This window comes from Chaetodon auriga, chromosome 10, assembly GCF_051107435.1.
Source record: "Chaetodon auriga isolate fChaAug3 chromosome 10, fChaAug3.hap1, whole genome shotgun sequence".
NCBI lineage: Eukaryota > Metazoa > Chordata > Actinopteri > Chaetodontiformes > Chaetodontidae > Chaetodon > Chaetodon auriga.
This window is the reverse complement of record NC_135083.1, coordinates 19,845,944-19,869,342: the sequence shown is the minus strand read 5'-3', so window position 1 is coordinate 19,869,342 and position 23,399 is coordinate 19,845,944. Positions and strand designations below refer to the sequence as shown.

The 23,399-nt window shown below is 41.0% G+C and overlaps 1 protein-coding gene across 2 annotated transcripts in view; it reads left to right on the top strand.

Moving 5' to 3' along the window:
• ajap1 (adherens junctions associated protein 1) overlaps positions 1–23,399 on the top strand; it is a 48,252-nt gene that overhangs the window by 16,217 nt on the left and 8,636 nt on the right. For both annotated transcript variants that reach the window (XR_013077704.1, XM_076740603.1), the window contains exons 2-3: positions 8,581–9,344; positions 23,178–23,265. Coding sequence is in view for 1 of the 2 variants with exons in the window: in XM_076740603.1 (XP_076596718.1) it covers positions 8,581–9,344; positions 23,178–23,265 (852 nt within the window). In the remaining variant the exon portion in view is untranslated. The remainder of the gene's footprint in view (positions 1–8,580; positions 9,345–23,177; positions 23,266–23,399) is intronic.

Sequence of the window (23,399 nt, the reverse complement as noted above, 5' to 3'; positions counted from 1 at the left end):
ACATTTGTAGCAGCCCTCTGTGGCAAAATGATCCCTTTACAAAAATATATCAGCGCTCTCATCAGTTGCATTCTGTAACCAGACAGGGATATTAGCAAGTTCTCTTTTGCACAATTGCTCCCCTGAATGAGGTAAAGCAAGTGTTTTCAGGATAAGATTCACTGCAACTTACAGACAGTTGGTTTCAGTCCTCAAGTATACTGTAATACTCAGCGTACAAACACCCTGTTGGGATCAAATGAAGTAGTGGATTAATGTTTAATGTCTGTCTATGTCCTCAAATCAGTTGAAAAATAAATTAGGATGTGTTCATACAGCTAAAGAGTACTTCAACTAGGACAGTGTTCAGTTTGTCTCTGCCAAAAGCCAGTGTCTGTAAAAGCTTGAAATCGGCTGCGATGAAAAAAAAAAAACAGGTCAGCTGTACTGAGGCAAAATCTAAGTTACTAATTTTAGAAATTAGGCAGTAACATTTTTTAACCAATGAACATTTATTGTATTTTCTTTATCACAGGATTTCCAGAAAGCTTGTGCATTTACGAGTCTTCCTGGAGTCTGCTCAGCACCAACCAAATGAAATGTCAAAAAGAAAAATTTAACTCAGTGAAAACAAGTTGGTTGTCGAGATGCAGTGCTGCCGTATACGCTCACAAAGTCTCATTTTAACCTCTCGTTGTGTCTGTTTGGACCTCCTGGAGAAAGCCACCCACTGCAGCTCCAAAACTTCACGAACTGTAGCTGCTGCACCTTTTCCCCAGCGGACAGCGCTTTTTTTAGAAGTGTGTGGGAGAGACATGCAGAGCATAGTTCAGCGTGTAAATGCTCAATTGCTAGTGTACCCTGAATAAAAACACTGGTTATTTTTTGTACTCTGAAATTGTTAACTCAGGAAAAACCCCACCGAGAGGTGAAAAAGAAAAAGCGAACCATTGATTCAGTCCAAAATCCTGCCTGCCAGAGAGCACCTGCCATCACACCCAGCTTCCCCTCAAAGGTGGAGTCACCTTCAACAAGGCACCTTTCAATGGCTGTGTTGGCTAGAAAATGATGTGTACTCAGTGGCGGGGCTGTTGAGACCATGCTGATAAAATTTCTCTTGATGGCAGCCTGGTGCCGCAGGGCGAGGGGATTGAAGAAGGCATGCCTTTTTCACCTCCCTCAGGTGGGAAGCCCATCTGCCGAGGCCTCACTCCTGCAAACTCCCAAGAAGTTCTAATTAAGACCTACTTCGCATAAGTGATCACAGTGTGACGATGACACAAGAAGTGGGCCAGAGATACAGCGCAGGAGCCAATAATTAGGTGCAATATCTGATTAGCAGCACAGATAATAGTTTTGTTTTACTGGGTCTGACATGATGCAAAGGATGAGTTCAAAGAGTCAGATAATCCCTCATTAGCCCGTTGTACTCTCATGACAATAATTTACATACGCTGCAAGGAAGGAATTTGGCTCTAGATTGAGACTTTTTAATAGTCCCTATGAGTAGTGCTACTTTAATGTATTCTTAACTGTTTTGCCACTTTTTGTTAAGCTTGACTTCCTGTGATTACTAAAACATGGAGGCTCTGTGAAGCTTTTTGAAAAGGCTTCACAAGAGCTGTTAAAGCTGGCCTCATTCAGAGAGATGATATCCTGCCCTTTGTTTCTTTGCTTATCTGTGCCCCACTGGTACATGGTTTGCAGAATTGCTGTGCATAATAGCCTACACAGCACTCAACTACTTTGATCTTTTCTGGGGGAAGAGCAGATTCATCAAGCACTGGGCATTTGCTCACCTTTTTCAAGATGCTTGACATGATGCAAGCCTCGCGTGTTTGATGAGTTTCCTCTTCTTGGCAATAAAACGGTGACTGTAACGGCCTTGAAATTGGCCACATACTGTCTGATTAGATTGTACAATTCATTTAGGTAATGCTGATTTGATCCGTCTTTAGTACTGCAAATCAATATTGTGTTGCAGTTCCTCTAACAATATTTTAACCAAACATAAAAAATAGTAATAAAAAAAGCTGGAAAATGTGTGTGACAAAATAATCCCCTGATTTTCCCTCAGTAGCATTTTTGGGGCATGCTCTGTGAGCATCAGCTAGAAACTGGTCACAGCATCAAGTAGGAGTCACTAGAAGAGAAGGACATTCACATCCGACGCCAGAGGTTATCTGTGAACAGAAGAGGTTACAGTGCAACCAGCCTGCCTGAGAGCCCACACTTAAAATAATCCATAATCACATCGATAACCATTTTTCAAGCAAAAATGTCAAACATTCGTATTCAGCTCCAGCCTCTTAGTTGTGAGAAGAGATTTGCTGCTTTTCTTTGTCTCATGTCTCAGTAAACAACATTTGGGTTTTAGGACCATTGGTTGGATAAAACATTTTATAAACCAAGAGGATTAATTGAGAAAAGAAGACAGCAGAGTAATCTACAGTAGAAATAGTAGTTATTAGTAGCTACAGTGTGTACATAAAGTAAGTACTGTACATTAGAGTTTATTATTCAGTTTGTCTGTTTGTGTGCATGCATGGTCATTGTCCATGTAGTGAATGAAACAGTGAGGCCTCTATATGCGTGACTGCTGAAATTAGCGTTTGGCTCATGTAGAGGGTTAGCCAAAAATTCCACAAGGAGAGCTCAACAGCTATCGTGAGTTCTAAACCAAAAGTCTTTTTCAGTGTTTTGTACAAAGAATATCATTGTATTGGTACAAAGTGTGTTGCAGAAAACAGTGCTGACTGTGAACCATGAGTAAGATGATGAATAAGGCCATCATGGGATTTTGATAGCAGCTAGGTCGCAACTCTTGACCCGGCCTGATTTTATACCCTGAACCGATTCATGCTGACAACTCTAACATTCACATAAAGCCAGCTATCCTCTGACCGCACACTATACGTCTAGCCTGTTGCTGTCACTGAGGTAAACGCTAATCGGTTTTAGCATCTCCATATGAAACCCTTGAGCTGATGCTACATGCGAAGCAGAGAGGGGAGAAATGGAATCTAGAGCGCTGTAGTCTCTGAAGAATAAGAACCCTTGAAGGCTGCCATGGCTAAATTCACAGATCATGAAAGAGTGAAAAACAATAGGCTGGAACCTCAGCGATCATTAAACCGTGCAAACCAGAGTAGAGCACTTCACATGTCAACAATCTGACATGAGGGATGTAGACAACATCCTCTTATGCAAAGCAACCTCTATCCTCAAGGCATAACAGGCTGTATGAATGGCCCTTTTTATTAACCGCTCTCACCCTTTAGTCAAGCATTTGATTCAAAATTATGCTGTGAATCTTTTGCACGGACTTCAAAGGCTACTCCTCATTCATTCTGCTCTTTTGATGGCATTATGTTGGTTATGTGAGGTTTTCAGTTTCAAGGGCAGGTAAATGGTATTAAGTATTGTATGCAATGGATTACTCAGTCTAATGTTTTTCCTGTTTGCACAGCAGTGCACCGTGGAACTCATAAAAATGTCCATTTTGGTTCCAGCATTTGTGCAACAGACAGTGAGTCTGCTGGCAAAGTCCTCAGTTCCACTTTGTAAACCTTATTTTCAAAGTTTCTTCGTGTGCAAGTCTGCACTTTTAGGACAGCCTTTTTAGCCATAGGCATGTTGTAAACATAGTTGCAGAATGTTATTTATTTATGACTAACTCTAAAACACAATTTAGCTGTATAAATCAGCGCTTGAGTCATATGTCAATGATATTTTAATCAAATGGGAAACCCTAATTATGTGCTGATGACTGGTTCTCAAGCATGACGATCATGTGTTTAATTTGGGGTGCCTCTCAAGGCCTAATCCAAACCCCCATGACAGTGGCATTTGTAGGAAGCTGCAGAATAAGTTGGAAGTAGATTTGCTGAATATAGTACAGCTTAAGCTGGCACTGAGGAGAGGGAGAAGTCAAGCTTGGTGAACCTTCCTCCAGCGCTTTTTCATTTTTGGGCTGAGAAGCATAATCCAAGTATATTGCTCCGAAATATCACATCTTACATATACTGTTACATCACTGACTTTCTGTTGAAATTCTACATTCTACATGCTTGAGTTTGATGAGGGACAGCAGAGGTTGGGATGACACACACACACACACACACACACACACACACACAGTGTTCCTCTTGGCTCTGGCGATCTGTTATAATTGGACATGTGGCAGGCATCATGGTTACTTGATCAATAGTTACGAGAAACAATGAGGGATAACAGCAAAGATGACCTATACAGCAAGTATTGTGTTTGTGTGTGTGTGTGTATTTTGATGGTAGAGGCACCAGGAGTGTGTGTACGTGCGGTGCACAGAGATTTTGTTTTGCCTGGTTTGTCTGAGAGCAGAAGCTCAGGCTGCCAGCTTTCATCTGCTGTCTGTCAAGTCCTGGTTAAAATCATCATTCCAGCAAGTCTCCAGCTGACCTTCAAACCCAAGTCCTCCAGGCCAACAGACACGCTAATTAACGGTTCGCTCCATAACTTCACAAAGTAATTTCATTCCCTGTATGTCTGGCTCTAGAATGGACTTGGCATACTGAGATCCAGGACTTGAAACTGCCCGAATAATACATATAAAGTAGCTTACAGTCAACTTTAACCTCTCCCAGTTCTCCAATAAACATATGCATACGAATGGGCTCTCCTCCACCAACGTACCAGTTTTTCAGTATTTCAGTGAAATATGTTTTTTCCATGACAATCCATTTGCCTGTTTGCCCCACAGCGACTGCATGTACAATCACAATACTTTGCAATGAAAAAAACAAAAACAGTCTGATCTGACAATCAGGGGATCACAATCTCCACTAAAGGGAATTCGTGCCATATTGTTAGAGGCTTAACTTTATACTGAAGTTAGTAATGACGGTATGATGGAGCATGTGCTTATAAAATAGGACACCAGACACACTTTCCCACCAGAAAGCAATCTGGTATGTTGATGCTGTGAATACTGCACTTTATCTGCCATCTGTGCAGTACACTTCCAAATGATATTTCATTATGTGGGATGTCAAAGAATATTAGAGAGTCAATCTTGAATAATGAATCTGAAAGTCTTCGAAATTGTTATTTCCAGTCCATTTTATCTGTAGCATGTGCTGTTCAGCTGTCTGGGTGCTGACAATTATACTCCACGTCAGTACCAAGACCAAGACCGTGGAGTGCCAGTACAAGTGAAAATAAGCATTACGTTGTCACTGTAATTAATGCTGCCCTGCACTGGCATATTTTAAAATTATTTCAGAAGCAATTGCAACAATTTGATAATTGTTAATCAGTGATTTACAGCTACAGAAGAAAAGAAAAAGAACCTTTGCAATAATCATAAAAAATAAATTTTAGGGTTTAGCTAGTTATTGGTATTTATCAGACAGTTTATTCAAAAACTGTAGAATCTGCTATGTGCTTCAGGCTCTAATTAAATCAGTTAATCAATTACATCATACTTAAATTACACAACGTATAAAATCATTACATAATACACTGGTTATTCCTCACACTGATCACCCTTTTCCTACAAGCTAATTAAGAGCGATGGAGTCAATCTGCTGGACACTTGTATTTTAATATTTGTAGTTGGGAAAGCTTAGAGACCCAGTGATAAGCTTACCACAGTACACTTAACAGGTGGACAGCGGAGGTTCCTCCACCGCTCTCTGGGCTGAACCTTGTTTTATCTTTGGTTGGATGTCAGCTAATTAACCTGTAAATGTGTCAACAGTAGGTATATAGTGCGAGATGGACAATGAACGGGAGAATAGATTTTGAAAAGTAATTTTACAAATCTGTCTATGAATTCAGAATCATGTACATCACTTAAAGACACAATGTTGAAATTCAATCAATGACTGAATGACTTAATGACAGTTACACCATCTGGTTTATTAAGAGTTATATTAATTGTGTACTTTAAATGTCTTTTTAATTAAGCACCTCAAACTGTTTTATATTCATTAATTAAGGAACAGTTCAACACAAAGCAAGTCTTAAACAATTAGGGGACCCACTACAGCTGCCATAAAAATTAAAATATAAGGACAGATAAAAAGAACTGACGGATGAATGGGAAAGTGTTTTCTATATGTAGTAAATACAAAAGAAGAGCTAAATTATAGCAAACTAGCAGATTAAATGGCTTTATCAGAAGTCTGGCACGACTGATCATGCTCCGTGCTGGCCAGCAGCTTTAGCATTTTTATACACATTCTCCATCTGTTAATAGGATGCTAGTTGACAGGGTCAGTCCTGATGGTGATACTAAAGATGAGGCTGGTGCAGCGGCAAAAACTACAGTAATTAACAATTTAGATCACTGCCTATTGTTAAGGAAAAACATGAAGATTTACCTTTTTATTCTGCATCAGGGCTCCTCTCTCTCATGTGTTCATGAGTTCATTACATAGAGTGTTCAAGACTGCGGCCATGTTTGAGCACAGCAGTGTTAAGAGCAAGGCACTTAACAAACATGGAGGTTAAACATTGTACTGGCCTTTTTTTTCATCCTGCTCTGGATCATATTATTCATGATGAATAAGACCACTTTGCTTATCAGATACTGCCATAATTTGGCCTGGAGAGTTAAAATTGACTTGCCTCAAGTGTGTTGATTGGGAACATGCCAGGATCTGAGGTCAGGGCCAAAACACTCAAAAGACAAATTATTATCCATATTTTTAACTGTCAATAATGCACTGACCTTGTCGCTGCTCTCTCGTCTCCACATCAGTCACCATTTATGGCTCAATTAAAATGCCATTGTAGATTATTTATCAGTTAGTGGTTTGCTGGTCCCTCACAGCTCAAATGAAAGGGGGGTGAATGAGAAAAACACAGTTCAGAATGACTCCTCAAAGCCAGTGTTAAGTGTCTATACAACGTTCACCGAGCATCACTTGAATTGTTTAAAGTCTAAAGTTGTTTTGTTCTTACTCTAGTCTGCTGAGTTTGTGCCACTGAGCCACATGACAATGATGAATGAGAGCACAATTCAGCATATTTTAACTTGTCCAACATGTTTGTTACTACTCACCACTCCATCAAAGTCTGTGCTGTGACAGTAACATGGCCATATAAAAATGCTATTGTGTGCAGAAATAAAGCTGTCACTTTTTGAAAAGATCAATTTGTTAGATTGATTCAGACGCAACTCAGGAAAGCTAATCCTAAACTACGTTACAGAACTGTAATCAACCACCTTACTGAAGTGACAAGCTGACATTACTGTCAGGCAGCTGCATTTTACAAACCCTGCAAACTGCCTGACTGTTACCCGTGCCAAACATCAAATCCAAAATCACACATTTGTTCCATTTTGCATTAGCAAAGAGAATAGCCTAATTTACTGACAGGAAAACAGGGCATGCAAAGGGTCAGACAGATTGAAATTCTGATTGAAATTGACATCCCTATTAAGTAGAGCTGACAAAAAACATGTTAAATCTATTGCACAGCAGTTATAATCCATCAAATCACAAATCATGTGGTGCAAGCTTTCTCTATTGCCTTTGTTCCATTTGCTGAATATCTCAGTTTGAGGAACACAGTCCTGTAGATCTGCATGTAGAGCAGTCTTCCACATTCCCTACAGAGGTCCAGTTTGTCCTGTCAGCCGTCACTCCAGTATAGCTAGACGATAGCTAGAGACTTGTAAAAACATAACTTTCTTAATTATGGGACTGAAAGACATCTTCGTGTTGCCTCTAACAGTCGATGAACCCATTCACACTTTTCCATCCATCATCACCTCGGTGATGCTTCCAAAATGAGTCCTCTGTGTGGGCTTAAATTGGCCAAGGACAGCAGAGATGAAAGATAGCTCATAATGAGGTTTCTCCCTTAGGAATCAATGTGTAGCTTTGTCCCAGGGGCCACTGAAGGTTGTCTGTAAAATCACTCTACTGCGGGGTCCTAGCCTATCTATCACCTTGCTATCATGTTGATGCACAGAAGTGAGGTCTGTGCAGTATCAAAGGACATTTTGGGACACAGTTACACAGTAAATTAATGCAATAGCCGTAAGAGTGAAGATTTCTGTGATATACCTGTCATGCTTCGTCTTCTGCTGGCATTGCGTGTTACCTCCCTGATCATTGCACTGCATAATCAAATTGCCCTTTGGGAATCAGATGACTTTGTGTCTGGGGGAGATAATACAGAATATGATGATCAGCTAAACCAGGCCTGACCTTGTGTGTTGGTGTAATCATCCCTGGATTGATATGAATCTGTAACATCAAGGATAAGTCCTTACTACTTCTGACAGCTGAGAGCAAAGAGTGCGAATCCACAATCTTTCACGTTTTACAACATTTACGTTGTGTCTGACCTTTGTACTGTAATTCAAGAGGTGCTCTGCAAAGCTAATTATTATTGAGGCTTAATTGAGTAGGAGGCCAAGAAGTTGTGCAGTAGAACTTTGACAATTGTGCAAGTTAAGGGTGAATACAGATGTGAATCTTTACCAATCAGCCACTAGCTTGAAGGTGGGACATAGAGGGAACCTGAATGTATGGTTTGAACGTAAAGTGAACTGTGTCTGAATCTAAAACTTTTTCTCTCACTTACTTTCTCCCTTCTCTGCAGTCCGTCTGCTTTGAGGCCAGGCAGCTGTGTGGGGCACCGGGTGTGGATCCTGCTGGCCATGACCCACCTCACCCTGGACTTTTCTGTGTGCAGCCCACTCAGCCAGGGTCTGGGGATCAAACTCACTCCTAAATTGGTGCCTCGTTCACGACCTCGCTGGCAGCCGCTCTGGGACACGCCTAACAAGCTTTACTGGAGACCGGTGAGCCCGTTCGCCCGCCGGCTCCTAAATCCTATCCCTCTACCCCAAGACAACAGGGCAGGGATAGGGCCAAAAGTCAAGGGTCAAAAGCATCGGAAGCCAGCACATAAAGGACAAGTAGTGTGTAAGGAGTGCCGGTTGAGATACTCTCAAATGGAGACAGGTGATCCTTTGGCGGTAATGGCTGAAGCTCCAGCAGCTTTATCCAGTGCAAGCAGAGGAGACGCAGTGAGGTTGTTACTTAGAGCCAGGAGACAGCTCAAATGGGACAGCTATGACAAGTCTCAGGAGGGCCGGACTACCACAGTGGCCGGATTTATCGACTGGGGACCCACAGGGACAGATAGCATAGATGACGATGGCAAACTGGAGCCCAACATAACGTTGTCCACCAGGGTCTCAACTACCACAGTGGCCACAACCACTAGCACTACAACCAGGCTCTCTCAAAGGACGTTCACTGTGGTGACCACACCAGAGCCCAAGAGGCTAAGCACCACCAAGGCCACTGGCAGCTTCGGGGAGACTGTCAAACCACCAAAGCCATATGGGGACACACCAGGTAAGATGCGAAACAACTAAACATCTAGTGTGAATTTTATGGTTAAAACGAGTCAGTAAGCTAAAGAAATCATTCTTTCAGTTGTTTTTGTTACATTTTTTGTTTTGGTCACGCTTTACAGACTCACTCTGTATCCTTGATACAAAACAGATGCAGTGCTATGACGATTTTCCCTCAAAGCCAGCTGTGTCCAACCCTGTGCCTTAGGTTTTGTTCTGCAAGTTGCCATTTTAACAAAACAATAGCTCCATTCACCTTATACCAGAGACAATAAATACATTCATGAAAACAGTATTGAAAACACATGAGAACCTGCATGGTACAGAAATAAACACCATGGATTTAGAGTGGTGTCTCAAGTGTATCAAAGTTCATATGACTTCAGTTTGTCATGTTATGGGGTGTCTAAGGCTACGCTGACACTTTACAACTCTCTATCAAAAATTTTTAACATTCAGCTTATGCCGATATGGATCAACAGAGCAATGCACCCACACAACGATAAGCAAAACAAAAAGACTGAATCAGACATTGCCAGACATTTTGCCATTTATACCCAAAAGAGCATCAGCTGAATGTACGCCATTGTGGAGGTAGTCCCAGAAAAGTCTAGATGTAAGAGGAAACTTTAATTTTGAACAAAATAATATCAATATAAAGGGCATACTGATCACACGGGGGGAAATTTCTCATCCACCTCCGCCCCCACGGACACCCAGGGTTTGGTTACCAGTACTGGTATCGCCAGCTTGGTTGTGTGTTCCAACAAACACAGTTGGCATTGGTTCACATGTGAAGAGCTGCTTTGGGATCATATTCTTACCATTACAGTATGGACTAGTACTGGATGGTTGGGGTGACTTCATGGGGGTGGGATCCTGGAGGGAGAGGAGGGATAAAATGAAAAATTACTTGTATTACACATTTTAGCTTGTTGCTGGTGGGTGAAAAGAAGCATCTGGCCACATTATGTGGCATGCAGCACTTTGCTGTTCGCTCCCTCCCCAGGTCAACAGGGACAAAAGGCCTTGATGCATAGACAATTGGGTGAAATTGGTGTGAAAGGGGAGTAAATTGCCAAGACTAAATAAAATAAAAAGCAATCATTTCAAGTTTTGTCCTACCTGTTTTCTCTAATGACTCTGCAAACCAAACTCTTCTCACAGTTTCCCTGTAACGCATGACCAGTGATCCACAGTAATGATCTACTTTCATTAATATGATATTACAGCAGGGGAAAATAACCTGCTTCACAGTGAATGTCCTTGACCATACTGTGGCTGAAATACTGTACACGGGCATATGTTATTTTATGGAGAGTCCGTCTGTGCTGCAGACACACAGACCTTCCAACGAGGCATATTAGATTTACCATTTCATTAAGTTCATGAGGAACACAGTGTTTTAAATGGACCATACAGGTAGTCATAAAACTTAAGTCTTGTTTAACAACTTATGAACAAGAACTATGCTAATTGAAGCTTTCCCATGTGGTGCATTAATATAAATGTCATAAGATTAGGCAGTAAGAGTGATCAAAAGTCCTTGGCCCCCTCCTTCACAATTGCAATGAAAATGTCTGAAGAGGAATATGGAAATGTACAGTAGAAGTCCTTCACAAGGTATGGTTTTAGCTCAGTTATGAACTCAAGACAAATTCACAAGATAATTCATTGGTGCTGTTTTGGAGCTTAAACCTAAACTTTTTAATAGTTTCATTCCAAACACTTGTTTTGGTTTTTGTGAAGCTGTCCTGAGATGACCTCATCAATCGTTAATTTGCATCCATAGGAGAAGCTGTGTGTTTGGTGGTCCTAAATGCATCAACTTTATCTTGGAACTGTAGTAATTTCCTGTCATTTCCTTTAATTGTGTTATACAGTAATTCCAGTATTCAGACAGTAAACAGAGACAGCACCAGGTCCTGAACTGGGACACAAGCAAACCTGGATGAAATAGCTGGTTCTGCTGTAGCCTCTCAGCACTGTTCATATTAAGAGTATGTAACTGTCTTGTCAGCGTTGTTGTGATCTCTTCATTTTCTCGTGATTGGGAGGTGAGTGTGAGCCACCTGCGATTCAAAATGATGGCTTGATATTGTATCCTGGAGGAAATCAGTCACCACAGTTAACTGAAAGCTGATGAGACAAAAAAAGAAGTCAGATTTTTCCGACTGGGTGCACATTATTGTATCAATAAGCAGACTGTGTCTCATCAGAGCAGATGAATAGAATCGCATTTCAAAGCAAAGCCCGGGTGCTTAACTGCTGTGGAAAACTTTGCTTTTGCCTTCACAACACATTAACCCATGTCTGCCTCATATTGGCCCCAAGGCAAGATATAATTACCGCACCAACAGCACGGCATTGGATTGCTGATGAAATTAAACTATTAACAAAGAAGTGCTTCACTTTGTCTCTGTCTCTTGCTCTTATCTTTCCTGCTTTGTCTTTGAGGTTGTTTATGGATACGTCCCATTCAGTCTCAGCCTGATAAATGCAAACTTAGATAGGAAAATTTCAAAGTTATTATCTTAATCAAAGTAACGAGATAATTAGAGCTCACATACCAATTTTACTCACCTAGATTTCTGCTTATGTCTTGATTTCTTGCAGCATGTGTTCAGTTCAGTTCAAAAATACTTTGCTCCTCACAGGAGGATTTGAGGGAAGTGGTTTTGTGAGCAGCTGAGCAAACAGGACATGTACATATTGAACTCATATTATATAATATAGAGCTAGACTTTCTCATGCAGATCTGATGTTTCTAATGCAAGGAACATTTTGTCTTACATTGGTTAAAGCATTACTCTGGTTTATTTCAACTGGGGTCTTAATTTTTGAATTTTTTTTGTATTGGTTAAGAAAACATGTCTCATTGCTGCTTGGTTGCATGTACATAAACTGTAGCTCTTTTGATGTGAGATAGCTATCCAATGCATTCAAGTTGAAAGTGTCAGTGAAATGTTGTTTTGATCCTCATTATCTTCGGGATGTCATAGTAGCACGTTAGCTGCATAGTGAATAATAAATAGATGTATGCATCCTTTTAACAAACATTTTTGGGGATTTTAGTGGGTGAATGAGTTGACATCATCATCCAATTTAGAAAGTAAATAAATAACATGAAATAGCTGCTTCTGTCATCAGTCAGTGGGGCTGCTGCATTACAGCATGACATGTCAGTGCTTAAAACAAAGGGCTGCTTTGGCACTGCTGAAAGAAGTTTTCTGGTTCATGCTCAAACAGATTTACACAGAGGCGTGTCAACTTCCATTTTGAGTAGGAGTTTGGCTGGTGCACATGCACACAATATCATGATAATTGAGATGTGATACACTGAAAAATGCATAACCAGTTCAAAGACTGTGCATGCATTATGTATGTTTGCTTTCATGCATGCACAGACTTTTAGACTTGAGTCTACAGCTGTGTGCATTTGGCACCCAGCTGTTGGGTGGCGTTTGTATGCAACTTCCTTTCCATTGTTGTATCTTGTCGTCCTGCAGGCTTATACTCTCTGTGCCAAAGTTAATTGGACAACTGTCTCAGGTGAATAGTATAAGATCTGCTTATTTCCTTTGCAATGCTGACGCACTCCACATTGAATGTTCAAATACATACGGGGCAGCGTGCAAAACATGCACCACCGTGATGCCCAGGTGATCTGTGCCCAGTGTCATGGAAAATCATTGAAATCATGGTCTTCGGTACTGTTGTCCATACTATTTGATTACTGACATTAATCAGAGTACCAGTGTGCATGTAAGATGCTCTGCTCTCACTCTCTTTTTTTGTGTGTCTTTCTCATCCAGCGTCTCAGGCAGAACCACCTCAGTTCAAGGCAAATCTCTAGGAGAAACGAACCCATCCACCCTGACATCACAGCTAATTGCTGCTCATTTTCTGTCTGTACTCATCGTGTTTAGAATAGTTAGGATGGAGCTGATGTGGGCTCCTGTTTTTTTTTATTATCATCTACATGAAAAGGATATGACATGTGTATGTTTCCTTACAAAAACAAATTAGAATGAACATTATTAAAGAAGAATACTAATTGTGATTTCACATTAATGCATGCATGCAGACAATGCAGCTCAAAAAAGAGTACAGTATATAATTGCTAGTCATTCTCTCAGTAACTGCGAGATTACAATATGTGCATGGAACAAGGCACTATGACTCATGAGTACTGTAGGGAACCAGCACAAATGCAAGCCATTAGTGTACTTTGTCTAAGCCACGTAAGGCATGTGTGTGTATCATGACCGTAATCATCTCACGCTGTGTGTGTGTGGGGGGGTTGTGCGCACATCACTGTCAAACATGGATGCAAGTGCTCGTTTGTGGAAGGAGGTAGAGCGAAGGGGGAGGAAATGATGCCTCTGACACAGATAGAGGTACTGTACACAGTGAACAGTAGTCTGAATCTTGCAGTTTCTAGCTAGACATCTGATCGAATGTAATCATTGATTCGTAGAGTGATGATCCATCTTTGATGGTGTGTTGCACCTGTTTCACCGTGAATACGGAAGAGAAACTCGGAGTGGCAAGCTTCAGAGCACACTGGAAAAGTTGTCAAAGATTCCTGCCCCCTTAAATGAAACGTCTCCTCACATTAAGTCAGACATTCTCGCTGCACAGTAAACACACACACACTTAAGACCAACAGGCAGAATGTGATCACTCTGAGTCTCCTCATTAACCTCCTAGCACCTTGCGTCCACATATGTGGACATCGTATTTTGGGTTGTCTAGACCACAATACTAAATTTTGCTCTACAAGGGCCTGGTGTCCACATACGAGGACATTATACTGCTAATAATAACCATAATGATAATAAGTATATATATATATATACGGCCATTCACACATTTGATTCAAAATATCGCCGTGTGTGATACTAGCAAGGCCTTACATAGTAGAGTCTAGATTCTAAGGCTGAAAAAATATGTTTTTTCTCTGGTGAAATGATGACAGATACATCCTAAAGTTAATTTAAAAGAGAAAATGTGATTTGACTGTCAAGTGTTGTTTTGTTTGTGTCAGTGAGTGTATATAAGGTCAGTCAATGTGTTTTGGGAATAAGGGAATATTAGAACAAATCTGCAAAACGTGCTGTCATTGCACATTTTTAATGTATTATCAAGGAATAACGTGTTATAGACAATTTTATACACCTCTAATAGATATTTGCACACTGACAACTCAAAATGACCTGATAAAGATCCAGTTTGGATCAAAGAAATGTCTTTTTAAGTGTGTGGAGTGGTTGGTCAGTGTGCAGAAATGAGCCACAGACCTTATATCCACATGCCTGGACAACTTCTGTTGCACTAATTGTTCGTATGTGACATTTGGCCAGCCAGTTTGGTTGGAAAGCAGCTACGTTAATGACAGAGAAAGTACATGACAGCTCGCCACAGCTTGACTGTGTTGCACTTATTGACTGCAGGCTATGTGTCTTTTCTCCCACTCACTGTTGGCATCAATGTTGCAGGACAGCAAACAGGACAACTCTTCAAGTTCACACCTTTCCCAAGATAAAGAAGTTACTGCTGCTTAGAATCAGTTAAAAGGTTGTTAGCAAATACCCTTTGCCTGCTTTCTGTCTTATTTAAGTAGTTTGGGTTTCTTCGTTTACCCTATTTTCCTGCACAGTTTTCCAATCACCAGCGTCAGCTGTCAGCACATTGGTCTCAGTTGAAGTTTAATGACTTGCAATCTTGCTGTAGGTGGCTGTTATTCTGTCATCAGGCACAGCCCCATGTTAAAATAACACAGCAGTCAAACAGGGAAGAGGCCGCAGACATTTAATGTGAGATTTCCTGTGTTGAGACAGTGCACATATTTTCTAGGGCTGTCAAAAATGATGACGTTCGAATATTCCCTCTAAAATAAAACGTGTTCAAACTGTTCAAATATCTATTTTTGTGCATGTCAATGAGAGCTGCAGCCAGCAGCAACGGAAAGGGCTGCAATGTAATCCCCTCTGCGTGCATTGTCTATGTACGTCCACTGAAAGTGTTTTTGCCACCAGATTGTTGTAATAAGTGTCTGACAACAATATGGAAGAGGTTTCTTTTTGTTAAAGAGTATGAGCCAGACTCCATTCACAGAAACCGTCATGTCATCATCAAAAAACAAAGGTCATTCAAACGTGGCAAAAACAAAATAAAACTCAACAAAACTCAGGAATTCAGGATTGGTTGAAATAAGATTTTCCCTGGTTAAATAAAATAAAATAAAATCAAAAACCAGTAATTACAGGGCCATAGAAACTGAGTCCTGTGTGATTCCTGTCCATCATTATATATATTAAATTACATCTTATGTATTTATTCAGAACTACTCCCTCTGTACTATCAGTCAGTTCGGACAGGAGTTTGACAGGATGCCACAGCCCTGTTGATGCTGCTCTCACAGCACTCTGCCCATCATTCATGAGGTGTGAGGAGGAGGAGGAGGAGGAGGAGGAGGTGAGTGGTAGTGGTGGGGGGTTATAGCTTATAGCTTTGGTGCCTCCAGATGCTCGCTGATTGTTCCCAGTGATTGTGCTCCTAGTAACGGCGACCCCCCTCTACTCTACGCAGATGGAGCTGTCAGCTGCATTATTGGTGTGAGATGATTAAAACCGCAGTCAGTAAAGCCACTGCTGATAACTTGGGTCTTGTTAGACTGTGTGAGAGTCGCAAGGTTAAATGTTACAGGTTTGTGTGGAGTAAGCAAAAGGCACCATGTGTTCCACTAAGATACAGCAGAGGCTTGCAGACCTGCCCCGTGGCTCCCTGAATCCAGCACGTTTACTGGCTGTTTGAAATAAAAGAAGACAGTCAGCGTAGCAGCCAGGAGCTGTTTAACATAAATAGATCCATCTGACCACAATTCACGTCACGTATGAAGTTGGTGAAGGGAGTGGAGGGTCAAATGAACGAGTAAATAAGTAAGTCTGTGGAGCAAAGTGAGCACATGTACAATGTATGTTAAGTGTCTCAGGAATTTATTTTTAAAGGAGCAAGCTCAGTGAACATTGTGATGCAGCATTTTGACCTTTGGTAGACCTGTAGAGGCGTACAGTACAGCCTCTTCAACAGTGAGAGACACACATAGACAGAGAGAAACCACTTTTCCCAACGGTTACCATGGCAATCCAATAAATTTGCCATTACTCTCTGTATTGACTCTCAATAAAGTGGGTAAAAATGAATCTCCTTTTCTCGAGCGTTAAATCTGGACTTAAACGCTGATGCCTGGTGACAGGCGTGCAGAGTCAAACCCCCTTTCCCTGATTTACAGAAAACTCAGCCAAGAGGAGATGAAGGGGCCAGACTGAGCAGATGCTGTTTCACTTTCTGTTTCATCGCTGCTCAGCTCTTTCTTCATGGCTTGACACATCTGCCTGAAGGAAGAGAAGTACAGATGTTGACTGAGACACTATTTTGGATAGAGGAGATTGTTCTGTCAATCAGAGGGATTAGGGCAGGGTTTTAATATGACCCCCTTTCTTCAAACTCAATTGAGATTATTTATTTTAGCTTTTGAGAGAATTTCCATTTTTGTTGAAAACTGACAGCAAAGACAGAGAGAATAATGCAGGTGCATGGTGTGTTTTTCAGCCAAGTCTCCTGCTAAACAATTCAGCTAAGCTTTGTTTGGTAAAAAGAATACCTCCTGTCACCAACATGATGGTGCACAGATTTCAGGACGGTTGATTGAAGCTCCCTCAGTAGCAATGCCATTTTACACCCACCTGAAAATTGCAGTCATTTCCATTTGTCTGTTGTTAACAGGATGAGTGACTGCATGTTCCACACTGTTCCCATTACAGGTTGGCACACAAGACAAGTGTATCCTTCTGTAAAGGGTGCCTTCATCGAGGCAATATACTTGGATGACCCCCTTTTTTTGGGTCATTCAGGCATTTGCCATCCAGCGTGGCTGAATTATGCAGTGGTGCCTTTGACATTGACAGAAAAGGCATGTAGAGTAATTGTTTCTGATCTCTCCCTCTTCAACTTTCCCCTTCTCTCTCTCTCCATCCCACTCTTCTGTCTCTCTCTCTCTCAGCACCCTCCTCTTCAATAAGTGTTTTAGATTGCTTGGTGACTCAGTGGAAATCAGCCTAGATTGACACTTTGACACTGATGTTAATTGGCAATTCCTAACTATCAGCAGGCCGCCTTTGATGGAAGTCTTCCCCCAAACCTGTCCTACTCAGGTGCCCGGTGGTAGGAGAGACAATTGTTGAGGGGTCATGCAGCGTATTAGCATGTATTGAATATGCCTGTACAAATGTGCTTTGTGGTGCGTGGGAGTGAGGTGGCTCACCCTCAGTAAGCCGCAACTCTGGTTTACAAATGAGGGGCCTTTCCCACATTTCTCAGCAGCTTTTTAAGCCGACACTGTGGGTGTAGGTACCATTAGCCCTAAATGGCTCTTAGCTATAGATGCTGATAGGGCTTACCACTACATAGCTCAGTATATATGCACACACACATACACACACTAACTACAGGCTAACAATCGCTTATACAGACAGGAATAGCAATTAAATAGTCATTCTCTTTTCCTCATCATTTGTCCAACAATGCCTCGTTATGGCATTGTTACTCAGAGGACAAACTGCATGCAGTTTAGATGTTGTCACAGCTCACCATGTAAATTGCAGGTCGACAATTCAGGACTTCATCATGGTCAAAAACTGCTCTGTAAATGGTTGCATGCCAAGGCTGAATTGTTTTTGGTTACTCTGACAATGCAATGATTGGTTATTTTAATGTCTAACATATGTCCACAGGTATGTTAGATTGATAATCAATATGCTCTTTTTGTTGTGGGGTGCTGTCTGTCATTGACAACTCAAATATGAGTGATGTTTTTATTAAGAGGAGGTTTATTTATGGAGTGTGTCCAGACAGGGGAAGAAAATACATGACTCCTCCATCCCATTTTGACATGTCACCGAAGGAAACGCACAGATGTAAATAATAAAATGAATGGCTGGATTCACGTTAGATGCCTCCATTTCAAGGTCCTTGTGTTGTGCGTACTGGCTCACTTTCACACTGTCATGGTTCATTGCAGCACTTCAATAGAGCAGAGCCATCATTAAACACACATGTGCTTTTCCTACTCTGACAAAACGTCTCAAGTGAAATGAAATTTCAGGATTATTTTGTTTCAGTGAAGCAACTACAAATAGTTTTTTGTTGTTTTCAGTTTGCTTTTGATACTTCTGTATGACCGACATTAGCAAATAACACCTTTCTTTAGGACACTTGCAACCACAATTTTCACATGGCCACATACCTGACTGAACAACAGCTCATCACTTTAACCACTAAAAAGCAAACTGAATGAACCAGACCTAGAGATTAATACAGCAACACAGCATTAGTTACTACTTCACAACTGAAGGAATATGGATAAATACAATCTACATTTCTCTGACTACAGCAGACTCCCAGTCTAATTTTCGCTCTCATTTTACCTCTGATTTTGGTCTCCATCAACTCCTGAGGCAAATATTTGTCTCTTCAGCTGCTAAATGCTCCAGTACCTTCATCAACTAGTTGCAGACTTTGTCTGTCTGACGTTTGGAGTTTACCAGATCGGTTGTTTCATAAAAACAAGTGAAGCTTTTTCACTGAAACCAGCTGCCTAGTGACACAAGATATGTGTGATGAGACTGAACCATGCATACAGGAAGGCTGAGGATCTTAAAGCAATTAGCTGAAAAGGCTCTGCATAGCTCAGGGAACTGCAGAGTCTGGTTATAAGTCTCTGGGTTTGTCACTTCGAGCAACACCTCTCACATTACGCTAAGTGATTTTATCCATCGCTGTCTTGATCTTTTTGCTAAGTGTAGGCAGAGTGCCAAAGTGGCAAATATATTTAAAATCAAAAGCATATATCTTTAATGCATTCAGCCTAAATAATGGCAAAATAATGTGATGTGACAATAGTAGAAACCAAACCGAGGAGTTTTCAAAGGTGCTTCAAAGCAGGTGTGAACTGCTGCACACGTTTATTGACTGCACACTGCGACTTTGCTTCTAAGCTAGAGAACTTTTATTAAAAGTAGGTATTGTAGCAAGGAGAAATTTCATTTAACCGCCATGCTTTCCTTTGACATCTTCATCAAACTGTCATGCCCAAGAAGGCCCAAAATCTCATTTATTTCTGGCTGGGAGCAGAGAGGGGGGGCTCAAATCCTGCTGCCACAGAGGTCACAAGCTAGCTGTCCCCTCCTCTCTGCATGCCTCTCTTCCCTTCCTTTTGTCTCTCTCTCCCTCTCTCTCTCTCTCTCTCTCCCCCTCTCTCTCTCAGCCTCTTTGTTTGGCAGTGATTTGACCAAACAAAACCTAACTGGGTATCTCTAAAGCAAGGTGACTGCCAGAGGTGATTTTTCAACCTGACTGCCAAAGCACAATGAGTTTTAGATAGCCAGGCCAAATTTCCCTCCCTCTAACTGGCAGTTCTGGATGAAAATAGAACTGGCCTCTGCACTCGCATTTGTCACCCATGTCATTATCTGCTCTATTATCCCTGCACCCTTAAACGTACTACCCTGAAAATGAGGTTATAATGGACTTGATGTTGATGTTTGTGTTGCCGGACCTCATGTGCTTGGGTTCATTTGTTTCATTAAAAAGCTGTACTAGGAAAACATGTGTATTTTTGGCTCCAAATGGTAGCCTGAAGTAACTCTTAATTAGCTATTTGGACTTAAATACCCTGAAAACATGTAGCATAGCACCACTACACACAGTATGCTAATGTTACTAACTGAGCCAACTGGATTCCTCTGGTATAAACTCACAGACTGCTAAGCATGCATGTGTCGAGTTCACTGACATCACGTTCCCCAATTGATACTTAGATGTGCTTTATGAGTTGTATTTTACTTGTGTTTTGCAGTGCAATAATGTGATTTAATCGGTTGTGGTTTTGTAGGATAAATTTGCAAAGTGCAGCTTTTCATTTGACATATCCCGACTGGGAAGTGTCTCCTTTCACTCTGACATCAGTGTGAAAAGAAACAATTCTCAGTGGAGACCTCAGCTATTGATCAAGGTCAGGGGCAAGCTCTATTATCCCTGAACTTGGACAGATGTTAATTTATAACTGAACACTTTCATCTTAACAGCCTTGACGTCAGCCGGAGACGGGCAGAGCGGGAGAGGAGGGAGGATAGAGACAGGATATGAGGGAAATGCAAATGGCTTGCCAGATAAGTTAATGTGCCTTTGCTGGGGCAAGAGACTCTGATTGCACTGGGAAGGTAAGGCTTCCCTGAGCCAGCCTGAGATATCATTAATCCAAGGTTGACCTGGCCTACCTTTAGCACGGGACTGCCTTTTGCACGGGCCTGCCCACAGAAGTTTATTATCGAAGAGGAAGCTGTCCAGGCAGCAGGCAGTCAGAGCAGGAGGCCGTGTGCTTTCCAAAATGACCGAGCAGCACTTCCTTTTGAGCCTTCTGAAGACAAATTGGCTTGGATCAGCAGCTAGGCAGCTGGCTGATGGAGAGGTGAGATGTATAAGGCATTTTCATCATGGCGGCATTTCTTTTTAGTTTTTTTTTTCCCTCCTGCAGCATGTCACCTGCTGCAGTGTGTCATTGTGTCCTAGCCGCTCTACCACTCACCCACACACATACCCAACACACTAGCCATACAGTGCAGTTGAATAAGCTCACGCTAATCCTCACTTTAGACATGTATTTTGTTTGTGGATTACTGTCCTCTGGCAAAAATGAGAGATCATCACTCACAGGAGTCTTAAGAGTTTAAATAAGAACAATGCTCTTGTACTTTAGTCATACAGAACAAAGAGAATGTGGTTCAGATGCCGTTCATGAGCAAAAGGCATTCACTTAAAGAACAGTCGTAATTGTATGGCTTTGCACCATCCAGGCAGCTTAGCCAAACAAGACTTTAAACCACATACCTGGAAGGTGTCACAAAGGTGTGTGGAATTATGATGATCTGATTTCATTGATGATTTGTCTTGTGATTATATATATAGGTTTGGTGGGTTTATAATCCTTCTTGAAACAAATGACATCAGTGAAATTCACCAATCCATGCAAGAATTCATTGTCTATTGACCAGTCAGTGTTTATGAAATCCAGAGGATCCAGTCGTTACAATTTATCATTTTCTCAATCAGTGTCCCTGCTGTTCTTTTGATAGCACTGTAATTGGGTTTTAATTTTGTCCAATAATGATTTTCTGTAATGAGGGCAGACAAGTGCAACTAGATCTTAAACAGCCCAGTTCATCATGAAAAGTAACAGTTGGTGTGTATGCGCTTGAAGAGGGGGTTAGTTAGTATGAAAGCTTGTGGCCTGTGGAGAAGTCCTGACTCGAGCTGCTACTTCCTGTTGTCACAAATCATCTCTGGTTCAGATACTTTGTGTAGAGCGTGGCATTACCACAGAAATAATGGAATCAATTAGCCTTCCTGCAATGCAGCAGACCATCTAGCTTAGTTCATGAAATCAGTGCTATTCAACATGTTTAGATTTCCATTCAATCAAATGACAATTGAAAAGGTTGCTTGTTGTGACAAACTCAGAGATTCACCACCACCTTAGCAGTTCCCCTTAGCTCTGCAGAGCATTTTAGTCTCTTTGCTTTTGCCAAAGTGACCAAGGTAATCCCCATAGTTAGTGACTATCAGGGGAAAACAGTGGAGCATGCAGCAGATACCGAGAGGAGATATTTTTTTCTTCAGGAGGAGGTGGAGACCAAAACAGAGCTAAAAAAAAGAGGAAATATGAGACTTGCGTTAAGCCTAATACATTCGCCATGACATGTCACCATTTTTACACCATCAGATGTTGTGTTTTTAGCATGTTCTGCTCCCAGGGGTCCAAAAACCCATTTAATACAGCTGTAAGTAGCCTGGAATTTTATTTACATGTAAGATCTATCAGTAAAGTTTGTTAATTTTGTGCCTTTAAAGTTAAATTCAAGTCAAGTTCATCAAGTTGACACATTGTAAAATTGACATCAACCCAAAATTATAAAACACGATATAAAGGAATGTTTTTTGTTCATTCACAAAAAAAAAGCTTTTATTTTGGTATTAAATCTCATTTAAATTCAAGGTGTGATAAACGCTAACAGTGTCTTGTATGTGTTTCTTTGAAGCTCAGAATAGCAAGGACACCTAATTTATTGCTTTATCAAACCAGTTTCAATGCTTGTGTTTGTGTCTATCCTCATTCCTCTACCCTGCACTGACATGCCGCCCTTTTCAAAGCGTTCTGACTATATATCAAGATCACCTTCTGATCAAATGCTTTTTTTGATGTACCATGCCAAGTAATTTGCTCCTCCTTAATGTTTAAATAGAAGCCTCGGGGCAAAACCTACACAGATACTAGTTTGAACAGTAAAACTAAAGTAAGCATAATACATAATACTGTCAAACAATAACTAAACATATACATGATTTTGGGTGTATTTTTTTTTATTTTAATGACATAAGAATAGTAATAGAAAAGTACTGAGAGAAAACTTGGACTTGGTTATCTATTACAGTCGGCTGTACTATAATGGAATAATTCATAATACTCTTAAATTATAAATAGCAGTGGATGGCAGTGTCATCAATACTTACTGAAGAGCAAAATTGTTCTGGGTTGTCATCTTCTTCTTTTTAAATGAGCTGCCCTCAATACTTTGTAGAGTGCAGTGTGTCTGTACAGTACAGAAAACAGAGACGTGAAGTACGCGGTTATCTGCGGTGAACAGGAGCGAAACCATTTCCTCCTCCAATGATTGTAATTCTCTGCTCTTTGTTTATTTCTGATTTTTCGCAGGTTTGGCAGTTCACCAGATAATCACTATCACTGTGTCTCTCATTATGGTTATTGCAGCCTTGATCACAACACTCGTCCTTAAAAACTGGTAGGAAAGATTCCTTTACTTTTTGACTCATAAATACGTGAACTGCAGAAGCACATGCTTTGTCAGAAGTTACTGTGGATGACCAAAGGTACAAGGTATGATTTTATGTTTGTTTCTTGTCTTTGGTGCGTGTT